General features: G+C 47.6%; 1 protein-coding gene across 1 annotated transcript in view; it reads right to left on the bottom strand.

Annotated features, from left to right (window-relative positions):
- Nucleotides 1-24,512, bottom strand: part of ANKK1 (ankyrin repeat and kinase domain containing 1) — a 33,346-nt gene extending 8,834 nt beyond the window's left edge. The window contains 1 exon segment of the mRNA XM_061155110.1: nt 24,460-24,512. Within this exon segment, the coding sequence (XP_061011093.1) occupies nt 24,460-24,512 (53 nt within the window).
- Between the last annotated feature and the right edge of the window lie 815 nt (nt 24,513-25,327).

The following is a 25,327-nucleotide window of genomic DNA, read 5'->3' as shown; positions in this document are numbered from 1 at the left end:
ATGTGTTCATAGGGCCTCCCTGGGAAGCTAGCCAGAGACGCTTCACCTCCAGGAAAAGGCACCTGCCCCTGCCCACCCCCCCCCCCCATCCCCGCAACTGGACAGGTTGGCTCGTCCAGGTTTAGGTCTTCTTGTCTTCTCTACTATTCAAGAGATCTCCCTGCCCCTCCCCCAACCTCTGCAATTTATTTATTTTTTTTATCTGTCTCCTCTTGTCCTTCTGAGATCATAAGAATTGAGAAGACATCCATCACGAAGTGGAAAAAACACAGGATCTGGGGCCACATTGCCTTGCTTTCCAATCCCAATTTCATCTCTGTATGACCTTGAACAAGCAAACTCTCTGGGTCTCAGTCTGTTAACTGTAAAATGGAAACAACAGGAACATGCACAACTCCCCTTGGCACCTACTCTGCTTGAAAGTGTTTGCTACACCTACCGTCTCTCTCTCTTCCTCACCTCCCCCACCCTTTCATCTGGTTTCCGGGCACTGGTCAGTTATTTACTATAGCCTACAGGCAATTTTCTGTCCTTGGAGTGGGATTGGTCCCTCCTTCACAGGCTTCTGTTCTGTTACTTGATCACTAGACCCAGTCCCAGTGTCTCCAGGCAACCTCAGCATCTCTAACTGGGTATTCACATTTAAAGTGTCTAAAACTGAACTCCCGATTCTCTCTTCAAACCCACTCCCTGCTCAGTCTTCCCCATCTCAGTGAATGGGTTCCACCCCTCTAGTCTTCAAAGATCTTGATTATCCTGGACTCCTCTCTTCCTCTCCTTCCCACAACCTGCTCCTCAGCACATCCCGTCAGGGCTACCTTCAAAATACAGCGAGAATCTGGGGGAAGAGGGGAGGAATTAATTAGGAGCTTAGGATTGACAAATACACAGTGCATCAGTTCAGTTCAGTCGCTCAGTCATGTCCGACTCTTTGCGACCCCATGAACCGCAGCACGCCAGGCCTCCCTGTCCATCACCAACTCCCAGAGTCCACCCAAACCCATGTGAATCAGTGATGCCATCCAACCATCTCATCCTCTGTTGTCCCCTTCTCCTCCTGCCCTCAATCTTTCCCAGCATCAGGGTCTTTTCAGATGAGTCAGCTCTTCACATCAGGTGGCCAAAGTATTGGAATTTCAGCTTCAGCATCAGTCCTTCCAATGAACACCCAGGACTCATCTCCTTTAGGATGGACTGGTTGAATCTCCTTGCAGTCCAAGGGACTCTCAAGAGTCTTCTCCAACAACACAGTTCAAAAGCATCAATTCTTCGGTGCTCAGCTTTCTTCATAGTCCAACTCTCACATCCACACATGACTACTGGAAAAACCATAGCCTTGACTAGATGGACCTTTGTTGACAAAGTAATGTCTCTGCTTTTTAATATGCTATCTAGGCTGGTCATAACTTTCCTTCCAAGGAGTAAGCATCTTTTAATTCCATGCCTGCAATCACCATCTGCAGTGATTTTGGAGCCCAGAAAAATAAAGTCAGCCACTGTTTCCACTGTTTCCCCATCTATTTCCCATGAAGAGATGGGACCAGATGCCATGATCTTAGTTTTCTGAATGTTGAGCTTTAAGCCAACTTTTTCACTCTCCTCTTTCACTTTCATCAAGAGGCTCTTTAGTTCATCTTCACTTTCTGCTATAAGGGCGGTGTCATCTGCATATCCATGTTTGCATGCTAATTTGCTTCATTCCTGTCCAACTCTTTGTGACCCCATGGACTGTAGCCCGCCAGGCTCCTCTGTCCATGGGATTCTCCAGGCAAGAATACTGGAGTGGATTGCTATGCCCTCCTCCAGGGAATCTTCTTAACCCAGGGATCAAACCTGTGTCTCTTACATCTCCTGCATTGGCAGGCAAGTTCTTTACCACTAGTGCCACCTAGGAAGCCCCATATACACACTACTACATTTAAAATAGTGGGCTTCCCAGGTGGAGATAGTGGTTAAGAACCCTCCTGCCAATACAAGAGACCTAAAAGATGCAGGTTTGTTCCCTGGGTTAGGAAGATCCCCTTGGAGGAGCGCATGGCTCCTGACACCAGTACTCTTGCCTGGAGAATCTTGTATGGACAGAGGAGCCTGCGGGCTACGGTCCATAAGGGCGCATAGAGTCAGACAGGACTGAAGCGACTTAGCACACACAATGCACACACACTTAAAATAGATAACCAAAATACCCAAACATAAAACAGAGGCAATAACAAATTCTATAAAGATTTTTTAAATGGTCCACATCCAAAAAAATCTTAAAAAAAGAAAAGATAACCAAGGAAGACCTATTGTATAGCTCAGGGAACTCTGCTCAATATTCATATCTGTAATAATCTAAATGGAAAAAGAATTTGAAAAAGAAAAGCTACATGTACATGCAGAAGTGAGTCACTTTGCCGTACACATGAAACTACCACAACACTGTGAATCAAGTATGTGTGTGCTGTGTGTTTAGTCGCTCAGTCGTGTCTGACTCTTTGTGACCCTGTAGACTGTAGCCCATGGACTCCTCTGTCCATGGGATTCTCCAGGCAAGAATACTGGTAGCAATAAAACCCTACCTTGCTTTAATTTTTCGTGAGTTCAGTATAAGCTGGACTGCTCAAATGGATTTGGTAGTTTGTTTTTTAAAGGTATCTGGGTACAAACCCTAGGATATCGACCCACTCAAAGAGCAGAAGAATTCCTATGACATTCTGCTTATCAATTTGTTATAAGCGTTATAACAAATGTATAAGCAAAAACAAAATTATAAGCACTGTTAGGTTTTCATGTAAGTCTCCTGCCACTCCTGCTTTGGCAGGTGGATTCTGTATCACTGAGTCACCACGGAAGCATATCTGGTGCATTCATCATTATATTCATTATATCTTAGGGTCCAGCACAGCACCTGGCACATAATAGGTGAGCAATAAACATTCATCAAGAGGACAAATGAATGAAAAGATGGAAGGAGGATCCAGTGAAGTCATACTCATAAAACTCCCAGGGGAGAACTCCACAGGTGGCAGGCACTAATTACTGTAAATAAATCTGTTAGTCCTTTGGGATTGGGAAGGGAATTGGGATGGGAGTTACTGTCAACGTCTCACGAGTTGTCTTATCAATGCCATCTGTTTCCCTTTGCTCTTTGCTTCAAAGGCTGTAAATGATCTGGACAGATTCTAGAATGATCTGACTCTACTCCCAAGCCAGGATGTTGAAGGAGGAAGATGGGTGAGTCTGGGACTGTCTCACTTTGCCCTTATTTGTTAAGCAGGAAGGGGTCTGGGAACTAGGAAGGAACTTGGCTGTGTGGGATGGGAGGCTGTGTCTTGGGAGCTTGCGTAGTGACCATGGAGAATGTCCAGAAAAGATGCCACACTGTCCGCCGCACCCCCAAGGACCTCCAGTTGACATCCCAGGAGGCTTGGGAGGAGGATATGGTGACCATCTCAGACTTCACATCCCAAAGTGCCTCCTCCGTGGCTGCAGTAGAGGCCAGGGCACAGCCAAGTCCTGGCCAATCTGGTAGGAATGGGACTAGAGATGCATCTCAGTGGGAAGGCAGAGATGGGTGGAAGCATTGCAGGAGAGGTAGCACCAGGGGACAGGAGGCCTGCCAGGGAGAGGCCACAGCATGTATCATGGGACTTGGGAGGAGCCAGAGACAAAATAGGACAGAGACTGTAGCATGCCAGGCTTGGGCAGCTGTCAGTGCCGCTGTGAGGGCTGGCAGATGAGTGGGCTGGGCAGGTTCTCAGGCCAGTAGGCCGGCAGCCTCCACCTTCCAAGCCCCCTGCAGCCTGCACTGGCTGCTCTGGGGCCACACCAGAGGGGATAAGGCCCTTCCCCCTAGGTCACCAAGCATTGCATGACTTTTGGCCCCAACCTCAGAGGGATGAGCCCCAGGGCTGGGGTTGATCACCGGGGAGGTGAACTCTTTGGTCCAATTCCTGGGGTGGCTTGTTGCTGGGGTGGGGGTGGGGGTCAGAGGTGAGGCCCAGGGAGCATGTGGAGCATACTGGGGTCCCGTCTCCTGGGAGGAGGGGCAACCTGGGAGCCGAGGACCGCAGAGCAGTGTGGGGCTGTGGAGGAACCAGGTCAAGGGCTCAGGGCAGAGACTTGGGGCAGGAAGGGGAGCAAATCCACCTGCAGAGGCCAACGTGGCTGCTGGAGGGAGGGGAAGCCATCCTGAGGGGGAGTCAGCCAAGGGCAGGGCCGGGGGTGGCCCAGGGAAGCACATCCAGGTGAACTCCCCTTCCTTTCTCCTAACTCCCTACTCCCATCCTCTTTCCCTGCATCCACTGTGGGAGGTCCCTTGGTCCTTCTGAGGATAAAGTGAGGAGACAGGATACCTGGTCCTGAGTCTGGAGTAGGGGTGGGGAGTGCCTCTAGGTCTTCAGTCCATGGACTTGCCCTCTCACCTGAGAGACCCTGAGAGCAGGGAAAATTATAAGTGCTTAAACAGGTGGCTCTCCCAGGGCCATTCCAGCGCAGGCAGTGCTAAAGGAGCAGTCACAGGGCAGTGAGGGGTAGGTCACTTCTCACCTGCAACTAGCCAGGTGGGCCAGCATCTGCAGGGAACCTCCCAGAGTGACCGTCGTCAAGTTTGAGGAGCCCACCTACCACAGGAGGACATGCCTTGCCTTTGAGTCCATCCTTGACTCCTATTAGACTCCTGGGGAACAGCATGGGCGTGATAGGTGAGTAGGGCTCCCAGGCTGGGGCTGGGGCACTTGCTCTTCCGTAACAATTGACCTGCCCCTCCCACAGGATAAATTCTGGTGGGCAGAGTAGAGAACTGAAAGTTGGCCTGGAGACTGTGCCACTATTGAGGCTTCACTTTGTCCCAGGATCAGTAGCTCTTTTACCTACAGTGCATACTTTATAGATATGATCTTGTTTAAAGCCACAACAACATTATGAGGTTTAATATCTCTGTTTTTGTGAGGGATGAGAAGACTAGGCTTAAAGACAGTAAGTAGCCAATGACCACATAGCTAGTAAGTGGGAGCTGAGATTCAATCCTGGGTCTGTTTGGTCCCTGTGGAAAGGGCTGGGCATAATGGAGCCTTTAAAGGATATGGCAGAAAAGGGGCAATGGGGCTATGCTCCCTGGAAGAGAGTGGAGGTGATGGAAACTCCTTCTAGAACAGGAGATGTCCCCTAATTACAATGTAGAGGGAGGTCCTGGCTTGCTTTGGCAGGAGTGAGACAACACGATGAAACTTACTGTCCCTGGAGCAGCCGTGCCTGCTCCTGACAAGTCTCAGACCCTCCCCCAGGGAAGCCCGATGATGACAGAGGACATGACTATCAGGAGACCAAGGAGATGTTTCTCACCTTCTGCTGGGTGAGTGAGCATGGAGGTTGGGAAAGTGGCCCACTGGACCTAAGGAAGGATGACTCTCTGACCTTCAACATGATCTGTCTGGACCACTGGAGGAAATGCCACGGTCAAATGGCCTGAATCAGTTAAGGAACTTCTCCTTGGATCAGTAACACTTGAAGTGGCTTTCCAGGGAGAGCAAGAAACCAGAAGCTGCCACTGGCCCTCTGCAGCAACCATCATAGGAATGCTGGAGCTTCGTCCCTGCAGGAGAAGACATCCAGAGCTCAAGACAGACTGCCAGGGTCCTGAATTAAACTCATCTGCTGTTCTTTACAGCATGGGTGGAAGGACAGGAAGGACCCAGGATGTGTTACTGTTGACCTATCTGTTGAAACAGCCAAGCTGAGGGATCAGGCACCCCTACTTCTGAAGAATCTGGCAAAATAGATATGCGTGTATACCTAGTTCCTGGGGGTTCAGTGGTATAGAATCTGCCCTCAGTGTGGGAGATGCAGGTTTGACCCCTGGGTCGGGAAGATCCCCTAGAGAAGGGAATGGCAACCCACTCCAGTATTCTTGGCTAGAGAATTCCATGGACAGAGAAGCCTGGTGGGCTACAGTCCATGGGGTTGCAAAGAGTCAGACGTGACCAACACTTTCACTTTTCAGAAAATTGATCTGTTCTTGCAATTGGGCTTCCTTTATCTCTGTAAAGTGAGTGAGGACAAAAGCCTAGTAGTCTTTGGAAAAACGCTGAGAGAATAAGGGGAGGGGCCCTTGTTGAATGCAAAGTCACAGTGGCACAGAGTTCCTGGACCTGTCATTAATAGGTGGGCTGATGCTTAGGGATTTGGGAAAACCCAAAGTCAGTGTAGAGATTGCTGATTTTTTTCCCAGTGGTCTGAGTGCAGAAGCTCCTAGGTCCTGCCTGCCTGGGAGGTCCACAGCCAGTGGGTAGAGAGCAGAGACTGGAGAGGAAAGCTCCACCTTCACTGCCCTCGGCCCATGAAAGGAAATGGGTGTGATGAATGGAAATGAACTAGGTACAATAGTCTGACCGTGGTCCAGTCCCACCAGGAAGAGCAAGAAGCACGTTCTAACCATAGGAATTTTGCTCCAAGATGCTTTCAGTTCTTCCTATTGACTCTATCAGTATATTTTATTTTAGAAGATCAGGGATGAAAATTTTCTGGACTCAGAATTATTAAATGAGTGTGTGTGTGTGTGTGTGTGTGTGTGTGTGTGTGTGTGTGATTGTTCTGGGGGAGTGGGGGGCTGCCATCCCCAGACCAGTGAAGTGAGCTGGAGGTGCAGTTGTGCAATACTCTGGAAGATGCTGAAATCCAATGTGAACCTTTCCCCAGACTGGAGTGACAAGCTCTTTGCATACAGGGAAGTTCCCCAGTCGGTCCCCATTCTGCACCCTGCAACGTGTCACAGGAGGACACCTGGACCAGTTCAGGCAGGCTCCAACCTTTGGTAGCCCGTGACCTGAGGTGAGGGCAGGGTTGGTCAAGATGAAGGAATGTGTTCAGGAAACTGGGATGTCTGCTCAGAAAAAAGATTCTCCCAGAAAGAAGGGGTGGAATGAGGGAGTGGAAACATGGCTTAAATGTAAGAGCACATGAGTCAGAAAGCGTGTGTGCATAGAAGTCACTTCGGTCGTGTCCAATTCTCTGCGACCTTATGGACTGTAGCCCACCAGGCTTCTCTGTCCGTGGGATCCTCCAGGAAAGAATACTGGAGTGTTCTGGAGTGGGTATACTGGAGTGTACTGAAAGTATACTGGAGTGGGTTGCCATGCCCTCCTCTAGGGGATCTTCCCAATACAGGGATGGAACCCTCATCTCCTATGTCTCCTGCAGGTGGTTCTTTTCCACTAGCGCCACCTGGGACGCCCATGAGGTGGGAAGACCTGCATTCAAACCATAACTTTCTCCTCCCACCTATCAGCAGTTGGGCACTGGTCACATTACCAAATCTCTCTAGTTTCCTCCATCTGTGAAATGGGATGACAATATATACTCATTTTATATTATTATGTTTATATATATTATATATTATATAATTATATATATTTATTATACTCATTTCAGAAGGTTGCTATAAGGATTAATCTTTAAATATATGCCAAAATGAACACCCATAGGCAAAGAATGAACTAACCTAATCTCACATTATTCAAAAGTTAACTCAAAATGGATCACTGGAGATGGGCAGGCACCTGGGACTCTTCCCTGCAGTGTTTACACTTAGAGAAACATCTCCTAAATCAAAATACAAAGAAAGGGACTAAAAATACCTGCAAACATGCTGTAGTTGGTGCAAATTATGAACAAAAGATACAAAAAGCCCAAAAGCCCAAGTACTCCTTCTAAGGTGTGGAGAGGGAAAGCAGAGTATTATGTGTGATCCCCGCACAGGGCACCACCAGGGGGGCGGGCAGACCACCTGAGCCACCTTCTGGCCCAACCCATGGATTCACCCCTACCCTCAAGAGCAAGCAAGGGAAACGGTTATTTGTTTTCACTCCTTGATGCTATAGGAAGAGTCTCAATAAAGCCTTGCCTGAATTCCTCACCTGGCCTCATCAATTTCATTTGATTAAAGTGTTCAAGAACCCAGGTCAGTAACACATTGACTTAACTGTAAAATGTAAAACTATGAAACTTTTAGTTAAAAAAAAAGAAAATAGATGAAAATCTTCTGAACCTAGGGTTAGGCAAAAAGTTCTTAGGCTAAACATCAAAGGTAGAATCCACAAAAAGAAAAATGGAAAAATTGAACTTATTCAAAATTAAGTGCTTTCCCTGTGTGCAAGATCCTGTGGTGAGGATGACAAGTCAAGATGCAGATGAAGACAAAATATTTGCAAACCACATATTTGACAAAGTGCTAACTTCTTAGAATATGTACAGAATTTTCCAAACTCAACAGTAAAAAAAAAAACAAAAGCTATCCAATTAGAAAACAGAAATAAGACATGAACAAACATTTCAATGAAGAGGATATACAGATGACAATAAGGGCAAGAAAAGATGTTAGCACCAGTCATTGCTGCTGCTGCTGCTAAGTCACTTCAGTCATGTCCGACTCTGTGTGACCCCACAGACAGCAGCCCACCAGGCTCCCCCATCCCTGGGATTCTCCAGGCAAGAACACTGGAGTGGGTTGCCATTTCCTTCTCCGGTGCATGAAAGTGAAAAGTGAAAGTGAAGTTGCTCAGTCATGTCCGACTCTTCACGACCCCATGAACTGCAGCCTACGAGGCTCCTCCATCCATGGGATTTGCCAGGCAAGAGTACTGGAGTGGGTTGCCATTGCCTTCTCCAGCACCAGTCATTAAGGTAATACAAATTGAAACCACAATGAGATATCACTACACACCTATGAGATTGTCTATAAAGTTTAAAAAAAATAATGACATCACCAAATGCAAATGAAGGTCACTGATAATGTTGCTGGTGGGAATGGAAAATGGTACAGCCATTCTAGAAGTTTCATAAAATTAAGCATACAATGACTATACAACTTAGCAAAATTACGTTGGGCATCTGTTCTAAAGAAATGAAAACATATGTTCACACAAAACCCTTTAACTTAATGTTCATAGCAATTTTATTTGTAGTAGCTAAAATCTGGAAACAGTCTGGATGTCCTTCAACAGGTGAATGTCAAATAAACTGGTATCTGGATACTGTGAAACACTCAGCAATAAAAAAAAAAAAAAAGGAAGGAACTAGAGATGCACATTAAAAATGTGAAGAATCTCCAGAAAATGCTGTTGAGTGGAAACAAGGCAAGCTCAAATGATTACACTTATGCTACATTTGAAGGATGACAAATTTATAGAGATAGAGACCAGACCAGCGGTTGTCAGAGGTGGAGGGTGGGGTGGAGGTGGTTATAAAAAGGCATCACAAGGAAACTGTTCTGTACCTTGACAGCAGTGATGGTCACATGAATTACACATGTGATAAAACTGCAACGAACTCAACACACAACACACATACACATACATGGGCATGTAAAACTGGTGAAATTTTGAATACGGCTTATGAATTGTATTATTTTCACTGTCAATTTCCTGGTTGTGATATTGTGCCATGGTTGTGTAAGGTGTCACTATTCGCTGGGTGAGAAGGGTAAGGGATCTCTGCATTATTGCTTGTAATTGTGTGTTTATCTATAATTATCTCACAACAAAAAGTTTTTAAGAATTCACGCAAAGCCCTCTTCGTCGGCCTCCTTCCCCCATCTTCTTCTTCCTCCTCCAATCTCCCCTCCTCCCTCTCTTCCTCTATCTTTTCCCCTCCTCCCCCTCCTTATTGTTATTTCCAGGCACCATTACATTGTCAGAAGAAAAATTTTTCCATTACTGGGGAAAGAAAGTAATCTAACATTTACCACGGAAAGCCTAGAAAACATCTGGCCCCCTGTGGACACACAGAAGCCCTAAGAAAGGAGAACAAAGGCCACTGTGTTGAAATGTCTGAAGTAGGAGAGGATGGTGGGAGGAAGCCAGCCAGTTCCTTCGAAAACTCAATACTCTCAGCCAGGTGATTTGGTCAGGTAAGCTGGTACGTATGGGTAAGAGCAGAATTACATCTGATAAGTCAAATTTAAAATAGTCATTCAGAAAAAGCCAGAAAAAAGAAAAAAACAATTCTCAGAATTGTTTCAGGGGTCTTTATTCAGGGTACTCACCGAGACTCTTGGGCTTGTGGTCCAGCAGTTGAGATGTGCGGGCATCAGGGTAGGTCTGCAAAGCCAGTGGGACCAGCATGGCACCCCAGGGACCACAGGATGTCCCTACCTGGTCTGCTGCTAGTCAGGTGGGCCCAATGGTGAGGGGTTGGCATATACATCTGCTGGGTTTGTTTCTACTAGGCCAGTGGACCAGTTCCTGAATACACCCCCCCCCCCCAAAAAAAAAGTCCCTCTCAGAACCAAAATGAGTACAGAAACAGGAATGAGAATAAAGTAAACCAAGGATGGAGTGCAAGTATTTCTGGATTTGGCAGGTTATCCATTCTTTACCCCTGATATGGACCCAGGTTCCCCTTGGAAGGGTTTTTGATAAACAAACAAAACTCACAAGTATCAAGAAGGCAGAAATGGAGACCCTGTGTTTCAGGAAAGATAGCTTTCATTGTCATGATTAAGACCACAGGTTCTTTGTGACCTTGGGGGCTTGTGATCCTGGTTGTGCATGCGTGCTCAGTTGCTTGACTCTTTGTGACTCCGTGAACTAGAGCCAGCCAGGCTTCTCTGTCCATGGGATTTTCCAGGCAAGAATGCTGGAGTGGGTTGCCAACCCCTCCTTCAGGGGATCTTCCTGACCCAGGGATTGAACCAGGGTCTGTTGCATTGCAGGCAGATTCTTTACCGCCGATCTTGGTTGAGGCCATGTCAAAATATGAAACAAATGTCCCAAGAATCCTACCCCAAGAAGCTTCAAAGGAGCAGTTGGCCATGGCTAGGACTTTAGAGACCTTTGGTCCTACACTGGACCTCCTCAGGCTTAGAGCTCCACACTGGATCCAAGAGGTCATGATCAACATCTTATCTAGCAGTTACAAAGGGAATTTTAATTTAAATATGATTCCTTTTAATTTAGGCTTCCCGGGTGGTGCTGGTGGTCAAGAACCTGCCTGCCAATGCAGGAGACGTATGAGATGTGGGTTCAATCCCTGGGTCAAGAAGATCCCCTGGAAAAGTGAATGGCAACCCATTCCTGTATTTTTGCCTGGAGAATCCCATGGACAGAGGAGCCTGGTGGGTACAATCCATAGGTTGCAAAGAGTAGGACACAATTGAAACAACTTAGCATGCACACCTTTTAATTTACTAACAAGTCAGGCAGGGAGATGTGAAGAAAGAAACTGAGACTCCCTTTATGGGGATTCAAGAGGGAGAATACCCCCGAGACATCAGTCTTGACAGTAGTTGGGGCTGGATTGTTGTCTGGGCGTAAGCCAGCCTCCTTTTTCCTCTGGGCCCTTCCAGGGTGGGCGGGAGCCAGAAAGGGGGCGCCTAGGGAGTAAACCAAGTGCTAAAGACCACTGTCTCAAGTTGTACTGAGATAGGTTGGGACCTGGGACCCTGGACTTCTGTAAGAGATTAAAAATAATAACTGTGTGCAGCTGGGGCAAATTATGACAACAAGATACAAAACGGTCCAAACCCAACTGCCACTTCTGAGGTGCCAGGAGCGAAAGCAGGGTACTGCACGTGATCCTTGCACAGCACCACCAAGGCGGTGGGCAGACCACCCGAGCCACCCCTACCCTCACCCCATTTAGAGGATGGAGCCAGGGAACCTGCTACTCTTTCTTGCCCCCTTGTGCAGCAGCAAGGGGCCCCCATAAAGTCTCCCCATCTGGCCTCTTATCAATTCCTGCTGATCAGACAGCCCTAGAGCCCAGGCCGATGACAGTACAACAGGAAGTGCTGGAAACTTGCTGACTCTGAAGGACAAGAGAAGGACTTCTAAGATGGGACTGATTTCATGCGTCTTGTATTGTGTTTCTTTTTTGTTTACCTTGTGCATGCATGAAGTCTCTTCAGTTGTGTATGACACTTTGCAACCCCATGAACCATAGCCCACCAGGCTCCTCTGTCCATGGGATTCTCCAGGCAAGAATACTAGAGTGGGTTGCCATGCCCTCCTCCAGGGGATCTTCCTGATCCAGGGATCAAACCCTCATCTCCGAGTTTCCTGCTTTGGCGTCACCTGGGAAACCCTTTTGTTTAAGCTGTGAGAAATTAGACTACATTGGGAACACTAAAAGAAACCAAACAATGATTTTGTTTGTTTGTGTTTGTTCACCATCTGGCTTGGATGATTGTGAAAAACGCAACTCTTAAGAGTTGACTTTTAAAAGTCAAACCTCATAAGAGAGCTCAAACCTGGGTCTCTGTGACTATCTAGAGGGTTGGGATGAGGTGGGAGGGAAACTCAAGAGGGAGGGGACATAAGTAGGCCTATGGCTGATTCATGTTGATATATAGCAGAAACCAACACAATATTGCAAAGCAATTATCCTTTAATTAAAAATAAATAAAATTTCAAAAAGTCAAACCTCAGATAGACTAGTAGAATGTGAGCTCCTGAACAGGAATCATGGGGTGTCTTGTTACTGCTGGGTTCTCAGCACGTGGCATTTAGGAGGGAGTTCAAGTCATATCTGATAGCGAATGAGTGAATGAAGGAAGGAATGAATGGGAAGGTGAAGCTCACGGGTAGAGGTTGACTTTCGGGGTCCCTCCCATCTTTCTTCAGGGTCCTCTCTAGTCCCATTGAGTTCCTCCTCCCCTTATAGTTTCCATTTCTGCCCACACCCCAGGGCCAGGTTGCAAAGACCTCTGAGCAGTTATGGTTCCCAGCATTGGAGCTTCTGTGACTGCCTAACACCCCCTTTCCCTGGGGAAGGTCTCTCAGTCCCATCACTGCTGGCCTTTTCCTGTCAGTTTCCTTATGATTACTCATGACACTTTGTGCATGTTTTTATAAATATGGTTTTCCAAGCAAACGGCTTTTCTTGATGAATCAGAAAGAATTGATGGTGAGGGTTTTAGAGGCCAAAGCAATAATAAGACCTGTCATTTACTGAATCTTCTCTTTGTGCCCACTCCATCTGGAGTGAGGGAGAAGGCAATGGCACCCCACTCCAGTACTCTTGTCTGGAAAATCCCATGGATGGAGGAGCCTGGTAGGCTGCAGTCCATGGGGTCGCTAAGAGTCAGACATGACTGAGCAACTTCACTTTCACTTTTCACTTTCATGCACCAGAGAAGGAAATGGCAACCCACTCCAGTGTTCTTGCCTGGAGAATCCCAGGGACGGAGGAGCCTGGTGGGCTGCCGTCTATGGGGTCGCACAGAGTCGGACACGACTGAAGCGACTTAGCAGCAGCAGCAGCTTCTGTAGTGATCAACCTGCATTATCTCATTTAATCCAGTCCCCTGAAGTAAGCAGTACTGATACTATTACTTCCATTTTTATAGGCTTTGAGAAGCTAAGTAACTTGCTCGTGGTCATGCAGCTGGTACCACAGGACTTTAACCTGGCTTGTCTATTGCCACGGCACAGGCTCTTAACATTGTAATATAGCCAGAAGAATCTTGATAAAATCAGACACGGATGCTGAGACTGTAAGGCTCATCCAGGTGAGGTGGTGGGGTCATGTGTTCTGGACATCTGGGGCATGTATCAGCTGTAGGAATTCAGTGATTCTCCCCATCCTCCATCAGTCCTCCGGGGAGTGTGAGGGTGGTGAGCTAAAGGAAGGGCTTTGACTAATATTATACTCATCAGGACTTTGCCTGAGGCTAAAAGATATCTTTGGAAGCTGTGCCTTAGAAAGGTCTATATTAGCTCAATCAAATTTCGCTTCTGGAGGAATTTCAGGATTACTTAGTTGCAACGGAAATGTCTCCTTGTCTCTGCTGTTTTGGCTGGAAAGAAAGCAATCAGTCCTTGAGATTATCAAAAGTCCTTTCCACCAATAAGAGGGAAATGAATATATTTGCTGGTAAACTTGCATCTGAGGCTGCCCACGTGGCTCAGTGGTAAAGAATCTGCCTGTCAGTGCAGGAGAGGAGGGTTCTGTCCCTGTGTCAGGAAGATCCCCTGCAGGAGGGCATGGCAACCCACTCCAGTATTCTTGCCTGGAGAATTCCTCCTTCCAGAGGAGCTTGAAAGGTGATGGTCGATAGGGTCGCAAAGATTTGTACGTGACTAAAGCGACTTAGCATGGCACAGCAAACTTGCATCTGAGTACGGAAACCTGGCACGTGGGATGTCAAGCAGATGGAGTCTGGGACTGGGAAGGGAGCCCTCTGGATTTTGTCCAGCTCTGAGCTATCCTCTCCTGGAGGAGTGACCTCAAAGAGAAAGGCGTGATGCTTGGTTCTGGGAGGACTGAATCGACAGCAGTTTGAAGTAGAGAAGGTGAGATATTGAGGACAAAAGACTGATATGCATGGTCTCCTTTCCAGGTGTAACTGGTGGTGGGCATGGACAGCAAGGTTTGGCTTTTCACAGAAGCCAAGACTGGTTTGGGACTTCTCTGGTGGTCCAGTGGGTAAGACTCATGTTCTCAATGCGGGGGGCTTGGGTTTGATCCCTGGTCAGGGAGTTAGATCCCTCATGCCACAGCTGAGAGCCTGCATGTCACAAGAAAGATCCTGCATATGACAACTAAGATTTGGCACAGCCAAGTTTAAAAAAAGAAAGAAACCAAGACTGATCTGGTGGTGGTGGTTTAGTCGCTAAGTCATGTCCAACTCTTGTGACCCCATGGACTGTAGCCCACCAGGCTCCTCTGTTCATGGGATTCTCCAGGCCAGAATACTGGAGTGGGTTGCCATTTCCTTCTCCAGGGATCTGCCCAACTGAGGAATTGCACCCAGGTTTCCTGCATTGTGGGAAGATTTTTACCGACTGAGCTATGAGGGAAGCCACAGGAGCTTATGGGAAGTTACAAATGGTAACATTGAATGATGTTGGAACAGGTAACCAAAGAGAGCTATGACTCTTTTTTACCTTGAAATTCAAAAGAGTAAAAGACCCCCATCTACTTGGTCTCCTGAGAGAGAATCTGGTTTGGTATCAGAGAATGCACAAGGAGACTGACAGAGTCAGGTCAGCCCAGATGGGAAAAGGGAGGGAGTCAGAGTACATTCTGAGTACCCTCTCCTGACCCAGCCTTTGGTGCAGTCTGAGTTTCATTCTTTCTTCCCATTTTCTCTCTCTACCCTCAACCCAGATGGGAAAAGGGAGGGAATCAGAGTACAGTCTGAGTACCTTCTCCTGACCCAGCCTTTGGTACAGTCTGAGTTTCATTCTTTCTTCCCATCTTCTCTCTCTATCCTCAGCCCAAGTCCATCTCTGAAATGTCTTCCTTCTAGCATCCCTTCCAGGACGGTGTCTGTCACCCGGGTGTCTCTTGCTGTGCTAGAAGCCTTATTTCTGTGCTACAAACATCATGCTGGGCTGAGCGGTATATGATTCCTGATCTGTCTTTCTCTTGTGCACCCCTTGAGAGAAGAAACTGAGTGTATCTGTCTTCTGTATGCGCCCAGCAGTCATCCCAGTGCCTGGCACAGAGTGGGGACTTAATAAATGAAAACCGTTGCTCACTGTAGTATTTCAGCCCAAACCATTACCCATTTAGCCCATTACCACCAGTTGGGTGGTGGTGGTGGTGGTGAAGGAAGGCTTGGGGAGTTTCAAGTAATGTGAAAGTCCCCTAATGTGTTCCCTTGCTAAATTTTAATAATTCAAGCAACAAATACATACTGAGCACCTACTGCATATCAGCATAAATGTTAAGTGTTCCTCTTCCCTTTTTTTGGCAACTATCTTGATAGATGCCTATCACTCTATCACATTATAAAACTTCCTTATCAGGATACATTGCTTATTGTTTGCACTTCAGCCCTCTTCCCACCAAAGTATGAGCTCCATGATTTTTGTTCTTGTCAATGATATGACCAAGTACCAAGGAAGATTGAGGTGTCATTACTAGAACGGGGGAATGAGTGCCGGGCAAGCAAATCAACTGTCCAGTCTGCAAGGAAATAGCAAGTCAAAGACCCAGACCCAGAGAAGTGAGCTGGTCTGTCTGAGGTCATAAATGTGACTGGGGCAGAGCTGGGCCTCTGGCTCTTGGGCCATGCTGGTCCCAGAGTGCCTCAGAAAGAGCTCACTGGGGGCTCTTGTCTAGCCTCCTGCTGCTGAACAAATCACGTTCCCTGGCCACCCCTGCAGATGTTGATCTTCTTTTCTCAATGACTCTGGTTAAACAGCAAATACCCCAGTAATTTGGGAAGTCTGTATTTCAAAAACATCATTCCTGCTTCAGTTACTGACCTGAATTTGATCCTGACAGTTCTGAGAAGGGAAAAAAAGGGGGGGGGGTGCTTTCTAAAAAATTGCTTTTTTAATGATCCAGAGCCTCAGATGTGTGGTCCAACTAGGACTAGAGATCCTAAACTCATCGCATGTTCATGGAGGAGGGTGTTCCTAGCAAATATCTAGGGAAAAGATGAGAGCAAGTCTACCACAAAGTCTAGCGCTAGTTATCACTGGTACTCAGAGGAGAGTCATTACCATTCACTGATTGGTAAATAGGGCAGACCACATTTCTCCTGATGCACTTCCAAACTGCCCTTGGGAGAAAAAAGTCACAGCTGAGTTCACTAGAAATAAAGACCGTGTCGGAGAGGCTCTGTTTCATCAGAAATATGTATAAACTATAAACTCTGTGTATAGTATAAACTATAAACTCCATGTATAAACTGACAGTACTCTCCAGAAGTCTAAAGTCTTCTAAATGCTTCCTTTTGCTTGAAGGACATGAGGCATCTTGCTGTACCCAGACCCTGGAGTGATAACCCTTGTAATCCAAGGGCTGGGGTCTGGAGGATTCTCGCCCTTAGTGGATGTTCCTATAAACCTTAAGGCCAGATTCATGAATCAGGGGCCAAGATCACCTTAGCTGCAAGGAGAGTTTTTGTTCAAGTCTGATTGATTTGTCACCCTGAAGCTTCCCAGGTGGTGCTAGTGGTGAACAATCTGTCTGCCAATGCAGAAGATGCAAGAGATGTGAGTTCAATCCCTGGGTTGGGAAGATCCCCCAGAGAAGAGATATGGGCTACCTGCTCCAGTATTCTTGCCTGGATAATTCTGTGGACAGAGGAGCCTGAGTTGGACACAACTGAGCAACTGAGCACCCCCTGAGAATGCCCTGCTGTAATTATCAAAGAGATTAATGAGGAAGTATCATCTATTTCATCCAAAGTCATTTGACAGTATCCAGCACTGGGCTTCCCTGGTGGCTCAGACGATAAACAATCTGCCTGCAATGCAGGAGACCAGGGTTTCATCCCTGGGTTGGGAAGATCCCCTGGAGGACAGCATGGCAACCCACTCCAGTATTCTTGCCTGGAGAATCCCCGTGGACAGAGGAGCCTGGTGGGCTACAGTCCACGGGGTCGCAAAGAGTCGGACACGACTGAGTGACTAAGCGTAGCACGGTAGACAGCACAGTGCCTGGCTCATAGAAGGTGCTGGATAAATACTTACTGAGTGAATGAGGAGTTTTTCAGAATCAAGCTCTTCTTTAAGTGACCTTGGCTGAGGAGTTGCTTCATGTAAGGACAGACCCTGGGCTTCCCCCACCCTGTCTGGGGGGGCACAGCGGTGTCTGGAAATCTGAAAACCTCCATTTCTCAAGACAGTGCCCCAGCCTCTGTGCTGATGCCGCCTCACGCCTCCTCTAATGTGTTTGCGAATCAGTTGGAAGCTAATCCTTATTGGTGGGGAGATTTAAGCTGTTATCTAACAGACTGCTGATGGATTAGCAAGGCTTTCAGATAAAACCTTCAAGGGGTTAGAGTTTCATTTCCCCCTCACGCTCTTGGGGAGAAGAACTGCTGCTTCACTATAGCCATGGTTTGGGTCCAGCAATGAACAAGAGGACAGGCAGGGCTGGGTGCTGGGCAGCAAGGTTCAAGGGAAAGGCCGGATTCTGGTCCTGGCCCAGCCACGGTTTCCCCGGGAAATTCTGAACGAGACACCGAATCTCTGGGCTTCTCTTTCCTCTGCTTCAAATGGGAGATAACAATACCTACCTGATGGGTATTATACACATGAGATGAGAGCAGTGACATGAAAGCCCTTTAAAGAAGTTAAAAGTACTTCCCTGTGTGAGGCTATTATTTTCCTGCCATGGGAAACAGACTGCAGGGCTGAAGCTGCTGCTAGAGACACAGGACTGTTGGGTGGGACGTTTGAATAGGGCTCTTTGGCCTACATTTGCTTAGAGTGTAACAGGGAAGAACCTATTTGACTCTATATTGGAATCTGTGCCTTTTACTTTAATCTTCATAGTCTATCGTTTTTGCTACAAGTTAACCACTAAAGGGATATTGTCAGTAGCTTCAAGTATACATGATGGCCCATCTCTGGGAACCTTGCCTCCCATGCCTGAGCATGAAGCTAAAATACCTTTGTTTAGCTCACAGGAAACATCCTGATCAGGCTTACCTGAGAGTAAATGCAGGCAACAAGAAATCGATCCGTGCCCACTGAAGTCTGGCTGGACCCAGGAAATATTTGTGACAGTTTATTGCCTTTTAAACTTTATCTCTTCACCTACTCCTCTATGTTTCATAAAAGAAACTAAGATCCAAACCTGGGCAAGATGTTTCTTTGGAACACTGGTCCACTGTCTTCTTGGTCTGCTGGGTTACCAAATAAGGTTGCTATTCTTTACTCTAAGAAGTCATTTCTCAACTTACTGGCTAGTCATATGGTGAAGAGATGAGCTTGGACTCCGTCACAAGAGGAAACACAAAGTGGGACCTTTGCATTCTATCTGTGGATATTACAGTGAAGAAATGTGCGGCAAGTACTCCTCTGAGGAGTGGAGGACTCAGAGGCTTTGACATCCAGACAAGATAATGTCGTGAGCCACAGGCCTGGGAGACTAAAGCAAAAGTCCTTTACTTCAAAGGACAGGGACACCGGGGTTTGTATAGGGTCCAATCTCCCCTTTTCTTTGATATGCCTCAGTCTTGAGAGGAACACATTCAGGAAAAGAAAGGGAATAAAGTTTTGAATAGAAAGGTTAATCATAAACTCAACAGAGGAACTCAGTTCTAGGGGAAATCGACTTCAGGGGTAGATCTTCCACCAGTTTGCTGACCTTTCTGTGCCACCGTTTCCTCACTTGTAAAAGGAGAATAAATATAATATCCACCTCATTAGGCAGGATCTGAAACCTGTGTTTAATGAAAGGTGTCTGCCGTTTTTATTATGTCAAGACTTTGAGGATGTCAAGGTTTTAAGGAAAGGGAAGAAGATCTTTTACGGGGGAGGAACAGTAGAAGCAGAATCAAGAAGATGGGAATGAACTGAATATATGCAGACAAAACAAATGGGGGGCTGGCCTAAGAGAAGAGAGGCCGTGGGGGGGGTGCTACCACTCAGCAAATCTTCCTCAGGCTTCTTAGAGGTGCTGGAGAACCACAATGAGCCACAAAGGCATGGGAGTCACGGTCAGTTCTGTAACCCAGCAGGAACCTACAGGCCTTTGTGGAAAAGATGGCCCCCATCCCCACCATGTCCCCTGCTGCCTTCTGGTCTGTAGAAAAACTCTAGCCTCCTAGGCCTTCCCTGAGTTCCAAAGAATACATTCATCAGAAAAGAGAGAAAATGCAGAAAGGAAAACAGTCAAGCAAGACAAAATAATAGTAAGTTAGCCATTAAACAAAGTCAAGGTCCTTTAGTTCCTCCTCCGAAATCATGTGCTGTGCTTAGTCGCTCAGTCATGTCTGACTCTTTGCAACCCCACGGACTATAGCCCACCAGGCTCCTCTGTCCATGGGGGTTCTCCAGATAAGAATACTGGAGTGGGTTGCCATGCCCTCCTCCAGGGGATCTTCCCAACCCAGGGATCGAACCCAGGTTTCCTGCATTGTGGGTGGATTTTTTACTGACTGTCTGAGCTACCAGGGAAGCCCAAGAATACTGGAGTGGGTAGCCTATCCCTTCTCCTGGGGAACCTCCCGATCTAGGTATCGAACTGAGGTCTGAGGTCTCCTGCACTGCAGGTGGATTCTTTACCAGCTGAGCTACCAGGGAAGCCCTCTGCTGAGGCCATATTCTGAGTTCTATCCTTTGAGTTGTTTTGCAGAGACTGAAACTCCTACCAGGTGGGAGAAGTTAACTGTGTGTTGACCACAGCAGGTAGACCCCAGGCTGGTTGGAACCAGAAGGTTATGATGTTGACTCCCATTACCTCACCACCAACCAATCAAAAGAATGTCCACAAGCTGGTCAGATACCTCCTAACTCTCCAACTTCACCCTTTCCCTGAAAGCCATTGGGGAGTTTGGGTCTTTTGAGCACGAGCTTCCTGGACTCCTTGCTTCAGTTCAGTTAAGTTGCTCAGTTGTGTCCAACTCTTTGCAACCCCATGGATTGCAGCATGCCAGGCTTCCCTGTCCATCACCAACTCCTGGAGCTTGCTCAAACTCATGTCCATCGCATCGGTGATGCCATCCAACCATTTCATCCTCTGTCATCCCCTTCTCCCCTTGCCTTCAGTCCTTCCCAGCATCAGGGTCTTTTCTAATGAGGCAGCTCTTTGCATCACGTGGTAAAAATACTGAAGTTTCAGCTTCAGCATCTTCAGGACTGATTTCCTTTAGGATTGACTGGTTGGATCTCCTTGCAGTCCAAGGGACTCTCAAGAGTCTTCTCCAACACCACAGTTCAAAAGCATCAATTCTTCAGTGCTCAGCTTTCTTTATAGTCCAACTCTCACCTCCATGCATGACTGCTGGAAAAACCATAGCTTTAACCAGATGGACCTTTGTCAGTAATGTCTCTGCTTTTTAATATGCTGTCTAGGTTGGTCATAGCTTTTCTCCCAAGGAGCAAGTATCTTTTGATTTCATGACTGCAGTCATCATCTGCAATGATTTTGGAGCCCCCCAAAATAAAGTCTGTCACTGTTTCCATTGTTTCCCCATCTATTTGCCATGAAGTGATGGGGCCAAATGCCATGATCTTCATTATTTGAATGTTGAGTTTTAAGCCAACTTTTTCACTCTCCTCTTTCACTTTCATCAAGAGGCTCTTTAGTTCCTCTTCACTTTCTGCCTTAAGGATGGTGTCATCTGAATATCTGAGGTTATTAACATTTCTCTTGGCAATCCTTGCTTGGTACCCTGTGATAAATGCTGCATCTTCTTCATCACAACCTGGTGTCACTAGATTGGCTTTACTGCACACTGTGGGAGCAGACACAAGTCTGATTTGGTGACAGTTCCAGGATGTGACCCTGAAACCAAGCCAACTCTGAGGCTCAGTGAGATCACACCACATGGGTCATGTGGTAAGACCATGTGTAATTTTGGTAATATTTAAGGGGTAATTTTTAAATTGTACCTAAAACTTATGAATCATGGCTCTTACTCATATCTAGAGTTAGAAATGTATATAAATCATATAGTAGTTTAAAGAAAATAATGTGAGTGCTTTATCAGCAAATTTTCAGAATATTAAAAAAGTCCTATGTTCTTCCTCCCCCTTTGCCCATATGCTTACATGCACTCACAGCACACACACCCATGCACACATCCACAGGCAGACACCCCATTCTCACACATGGTGAAGGAGTTTGTCCTTCATTCTGCAGGCAGTTGTGAGGAGGTGCCTGAAAAGGGGCACAGCATAATGAAAGTGATCTTTAAGAGGATTACTCCGGCTGCACTGTGCAGGCTGGCTTAGAAGACAGAATGAGACAGGCAGATCAGCAAGGCGGCTATTACTATAATTCAAGTTAACCAAATCCGGTGCCTGTCTTTTTTTTATTTTCCTCAATACTGATAACGTAGTGTTGAGTTCAGCAAAGTCTTATCCTACTGAATGCGTGTCTCAGTCCTTGACGCTCTCTGGGGCATGCTTCCCACCCCATCTTGAGTCCCCACCAGCCGTCCGCACGAGCTCAGCCCTCCCAGTCAGTCTACATCCAGGATAACATTGAATCTAGAAGCCCTTCTGATAAAGAGCCTCACATGTAAGAACTCGGGAAAAGAGCACACATGCTGGCAAGGCAGGGGGCATCTATGGAAGCAACTGATTCCAGTATAATGACAACAGCAGTGGTAGTAACCATTTTCTGAAGGCTTATCGTGTGCTCAGCTGAGAACTTTGCAGAAGTCATCTCATTTAATCCTCACCATAAACCCATGAAATAGCTATCATACCTTCCCCACCCCACATCTGCAGACAAGGCAGTTGAAGGCATGACATTGTAAGAGGTGAAGCTGGGCTTTGAACCCGGCATCAGGACACGGGGCACCTGCACTCCAGCCCCTGCATATCCTGCTTGCCAGAAGCCCCCATGGGTCCCTGTCCTTCTCTGTACCTTGGTTCAGAGGCTTCTCGCACATGGAGGACAGCTCACAGGGTCTTTTGGAGTCTTGATTTCCTCATTTTAAAAATGGGGGACAGTGGCCTGGGCAACACATTTCGAACAGTGAATTGTATTTAGCAATTGACATCAGATGGCTTCCAATAAAGTTGACAGGATTAGATGGTCCCTGAATTATTTTCAGCTTGGACATTCTAGGCGCCTTTGTCCTTGTCACTCGTTCTAATATTTCCCCCTCTCTTAACATGCCTTGGATCAGCCTAAATCCTCCCTGCGTGTGAACCCATCCACTTGTATGTGCAAATTCATCTCTCAGCTGCAGAGAGATGAAGTCCGCCTGTGCGTGCATGTGTCTGGGTGGACTTGTGGCTTGAGGGGACGTGAGGGATCTGAATGAGCAGATGGAGCTGCTGAAGATTAAAAGCACAATGTGAAGTTGGAGACGGACACGTGAGAGGGGAGTGATGCTCGGGCTGAGAGGAAGCGGCACTGCTGGCAGACAGCCACCCTCACTCGGGGACGGGAGCCCAGCCCCGGAATTGGGCTGACTTGGGTCTGGGGTGGCTGGCAGGGCACAGAAGCAGCTGCTGCTCCCACACTCTGCTGGCACCCACGGGCTCTCCCTCACCTCCTGCAGGAGCAGAGACCAGAAAGCAGTCAGAGAAATGGGATCCTGGTCTCAGGGCAAATTCAGACCAAAGGCCAGGCTGGCTCCAGGGAGAACCCATTCTTCATGTTGCCTTTTTGAAATGGACATTAAATTAGAGGTCTTGACAGAATGTCATTCAGCAGGGCTTCAGATCACAGCAGCTCAGGGCTTCACTGGCATGTGGCGGGCAGCAGCGGGAGTGGGAGCTGTCACCTGTGGGTCCTGCTGTGACCTGCGCCTCCTTTCCGGGTGCTTATGGCCCGGGGCGAGGGGGAAAGAACAACCATTGGAATCAATGGGCTTTCGGGATTCTAAGAAGGTCAGATAGCAAGTGGCAGGGAGCATCTGTGTGGTGAGGGGGATTTGGGGTATTGATCCCAGCATCCACAGCCCTTCCTGCACAGGGTTCCCAGCCCACTGCCCACGGGGTCCTGCCCATGTAAACGCAGCCTGGCTACAGGCCGGGGAAGCCCTGGGCACCTTATCCCTGATAAGGAGCATTGTGCAACCTCAGGGAGCCCTGCTCAGAACCCCACCCCACCCAGGCCTGGTGCCTTTAGACCTCACTGCCCGCAGACAAGTCTTGAGGGATCCTCGTGTTTGCCGTTGGGTATAGGAGAGAGGGAAGAGCAGACGTAAGAGCCACATAGCTGCTTGCCTGCCTAGAGGTGAGAGTACCTAGGAGGGTGAGCAGATTGCTGAGTGTGGGAGGGGGACGAAAATAAGATCATGGCAATTTCTGGCTTAAAAATAATAGTCCCTCTTAAGAGAATGCCTTCTATTTACCAGTCGCCCGTGCCAGGCCCTGCATATGGGTGAAATCCAAACCCAAGAACTCTGTTAAGTAGGGACTGTTTCTTCCATTTTACAGAGAGGAAACTGAGGCTTGGAGAAACTCAGTAATTTTTCCCTCAGGCCATGTTTAGTAAACAGGAGTGCCTTTTTTACTCAGAAGGGGTTAAAATCCAGGCTGGGGTCAAATTCTGACTCCCTAACCTACCTGCTAGGTGGCCTGGGTAAGAAGCACTGATTGTCTTCACATCTTAAGTTTCTTTACCCACAAAGTGAGATAATGCCCTCCTCACTGGGTCTTTGTGAGGCTTACAGGGGCTGGATCTTCAGACACTCGTGACAGTGCCTGCAAGAGACCTCGGGCAGGACTTTCTCTCTGCAGGCTGGCCGGTCCCAGGCCCAGGAGGACTAAGAGCCTCTCGCCTTGAGAAACGGAGTGACCTGTAAATGTTTTCCTCATCTCCAATTACTCTCTCCTCTTCCTGGGCCTTGTGGAATCTGTCTTTTCAAGGCATTCAGAAAATGAGAACTTTTGCCGAAAGTCACCTGGCCTCAGGAAGCTTCAGATAGTACTCTCTTCTCTCAGTTCTCCAAGCTAGGATGCTCTCGTCCTAACAGAAACTTAAGAAAGTGCCTACCATAGCATGTCCTGCTCTTTCCTGTCACTTCTTCCGAAATCTATTAACCTCCGTCCAGCCTTGCTACCCTCTTGCACCACTGGCATCACCTAGTCTAGGACAGCAGTTCACCATCCAGGGCTCGACTCCTCCGCAGTGGCTTCCGTGTGGTCACTAAGCTCCATCTCGGTCACATCTCCTGCTTTGGCAGGTGGGTCCTTTATCACTAGCGCCACCTGGGAAGCCCTGTCCCACCTCTTTAGGATGGACAATCCCACTGCCCGTGGAACCAACAGGCTGCTTTCCAGGAATAAGCCGTGATCCTGAGGGTGGTCAGGACGGTGCTCGTGTCTCCTGGCACGAGGAGAGGTGCCCCTCCTTCCACATGGAGATCGTTTTTCCCAGGCTGCCTGGGAGCCCCGCATGGTAGCATTGTGTGAGAGGCCATGAGACCAGGGAGGGCTGGCTCCGCAGAGATGGAGACTCCAGTGTGTAAACCATTTCTCTCCACCTGCGAGAGGAGGGCGCACCTCAGGTACCGCCAGGCATTCCTGCAAAGCAGAGATGACAGCACTTGGCAGCTTCTCTAAAGCAAAGATAATAATATAATTTGACTTTCCCCACTCTTTAGGGAAAGAGATTACATGGATAATAGCCGTTTTCAAGAGCCAGGGAGGAGGAGAGCAGCCAGAGAGAGGGAGGAGGAGGAGGTGCCTGAACTTCAGATCTGAAAAGATGGGTCTGCTAGTTAGGGGCACAGGCAGCCTTCTCCATTTTTAAAGCTCCACTGAATTCTCTCCCCAAAACTGCAAATTTCACAGCCTCTAATTTTCTTCCCTGTGCTCTGTTTAGCACCAAGCCATCTCCCTCTGCAACTCAGGGGCCTCTTGAAGAGTGTTTGTTTGCACGATGGGCAAGTCTCAGCCTCTCTAACGCGGCCTGTCACTTACCGGCCACCCAGGGATAGCACTTGGGCAGCAGCACTAAGTGCTCCAGTGAG

Source organism: Dama dama, chromosome 1, assembly GCF_033118175.1.
Source record: "Dama dama isolate Ldn47 chromosome 1, ASM3311817v1, whole genome shotgun sequence".
Classification (NCBI taxonomy): Eukaryota; Metazoa; Chordata; class Mammalia; order Artiodactyla; family Cervidae; genus Dama; species Dama dama.
This window is presented reverse-complemented; position numbering and strand designations above follow the sequence as displayed.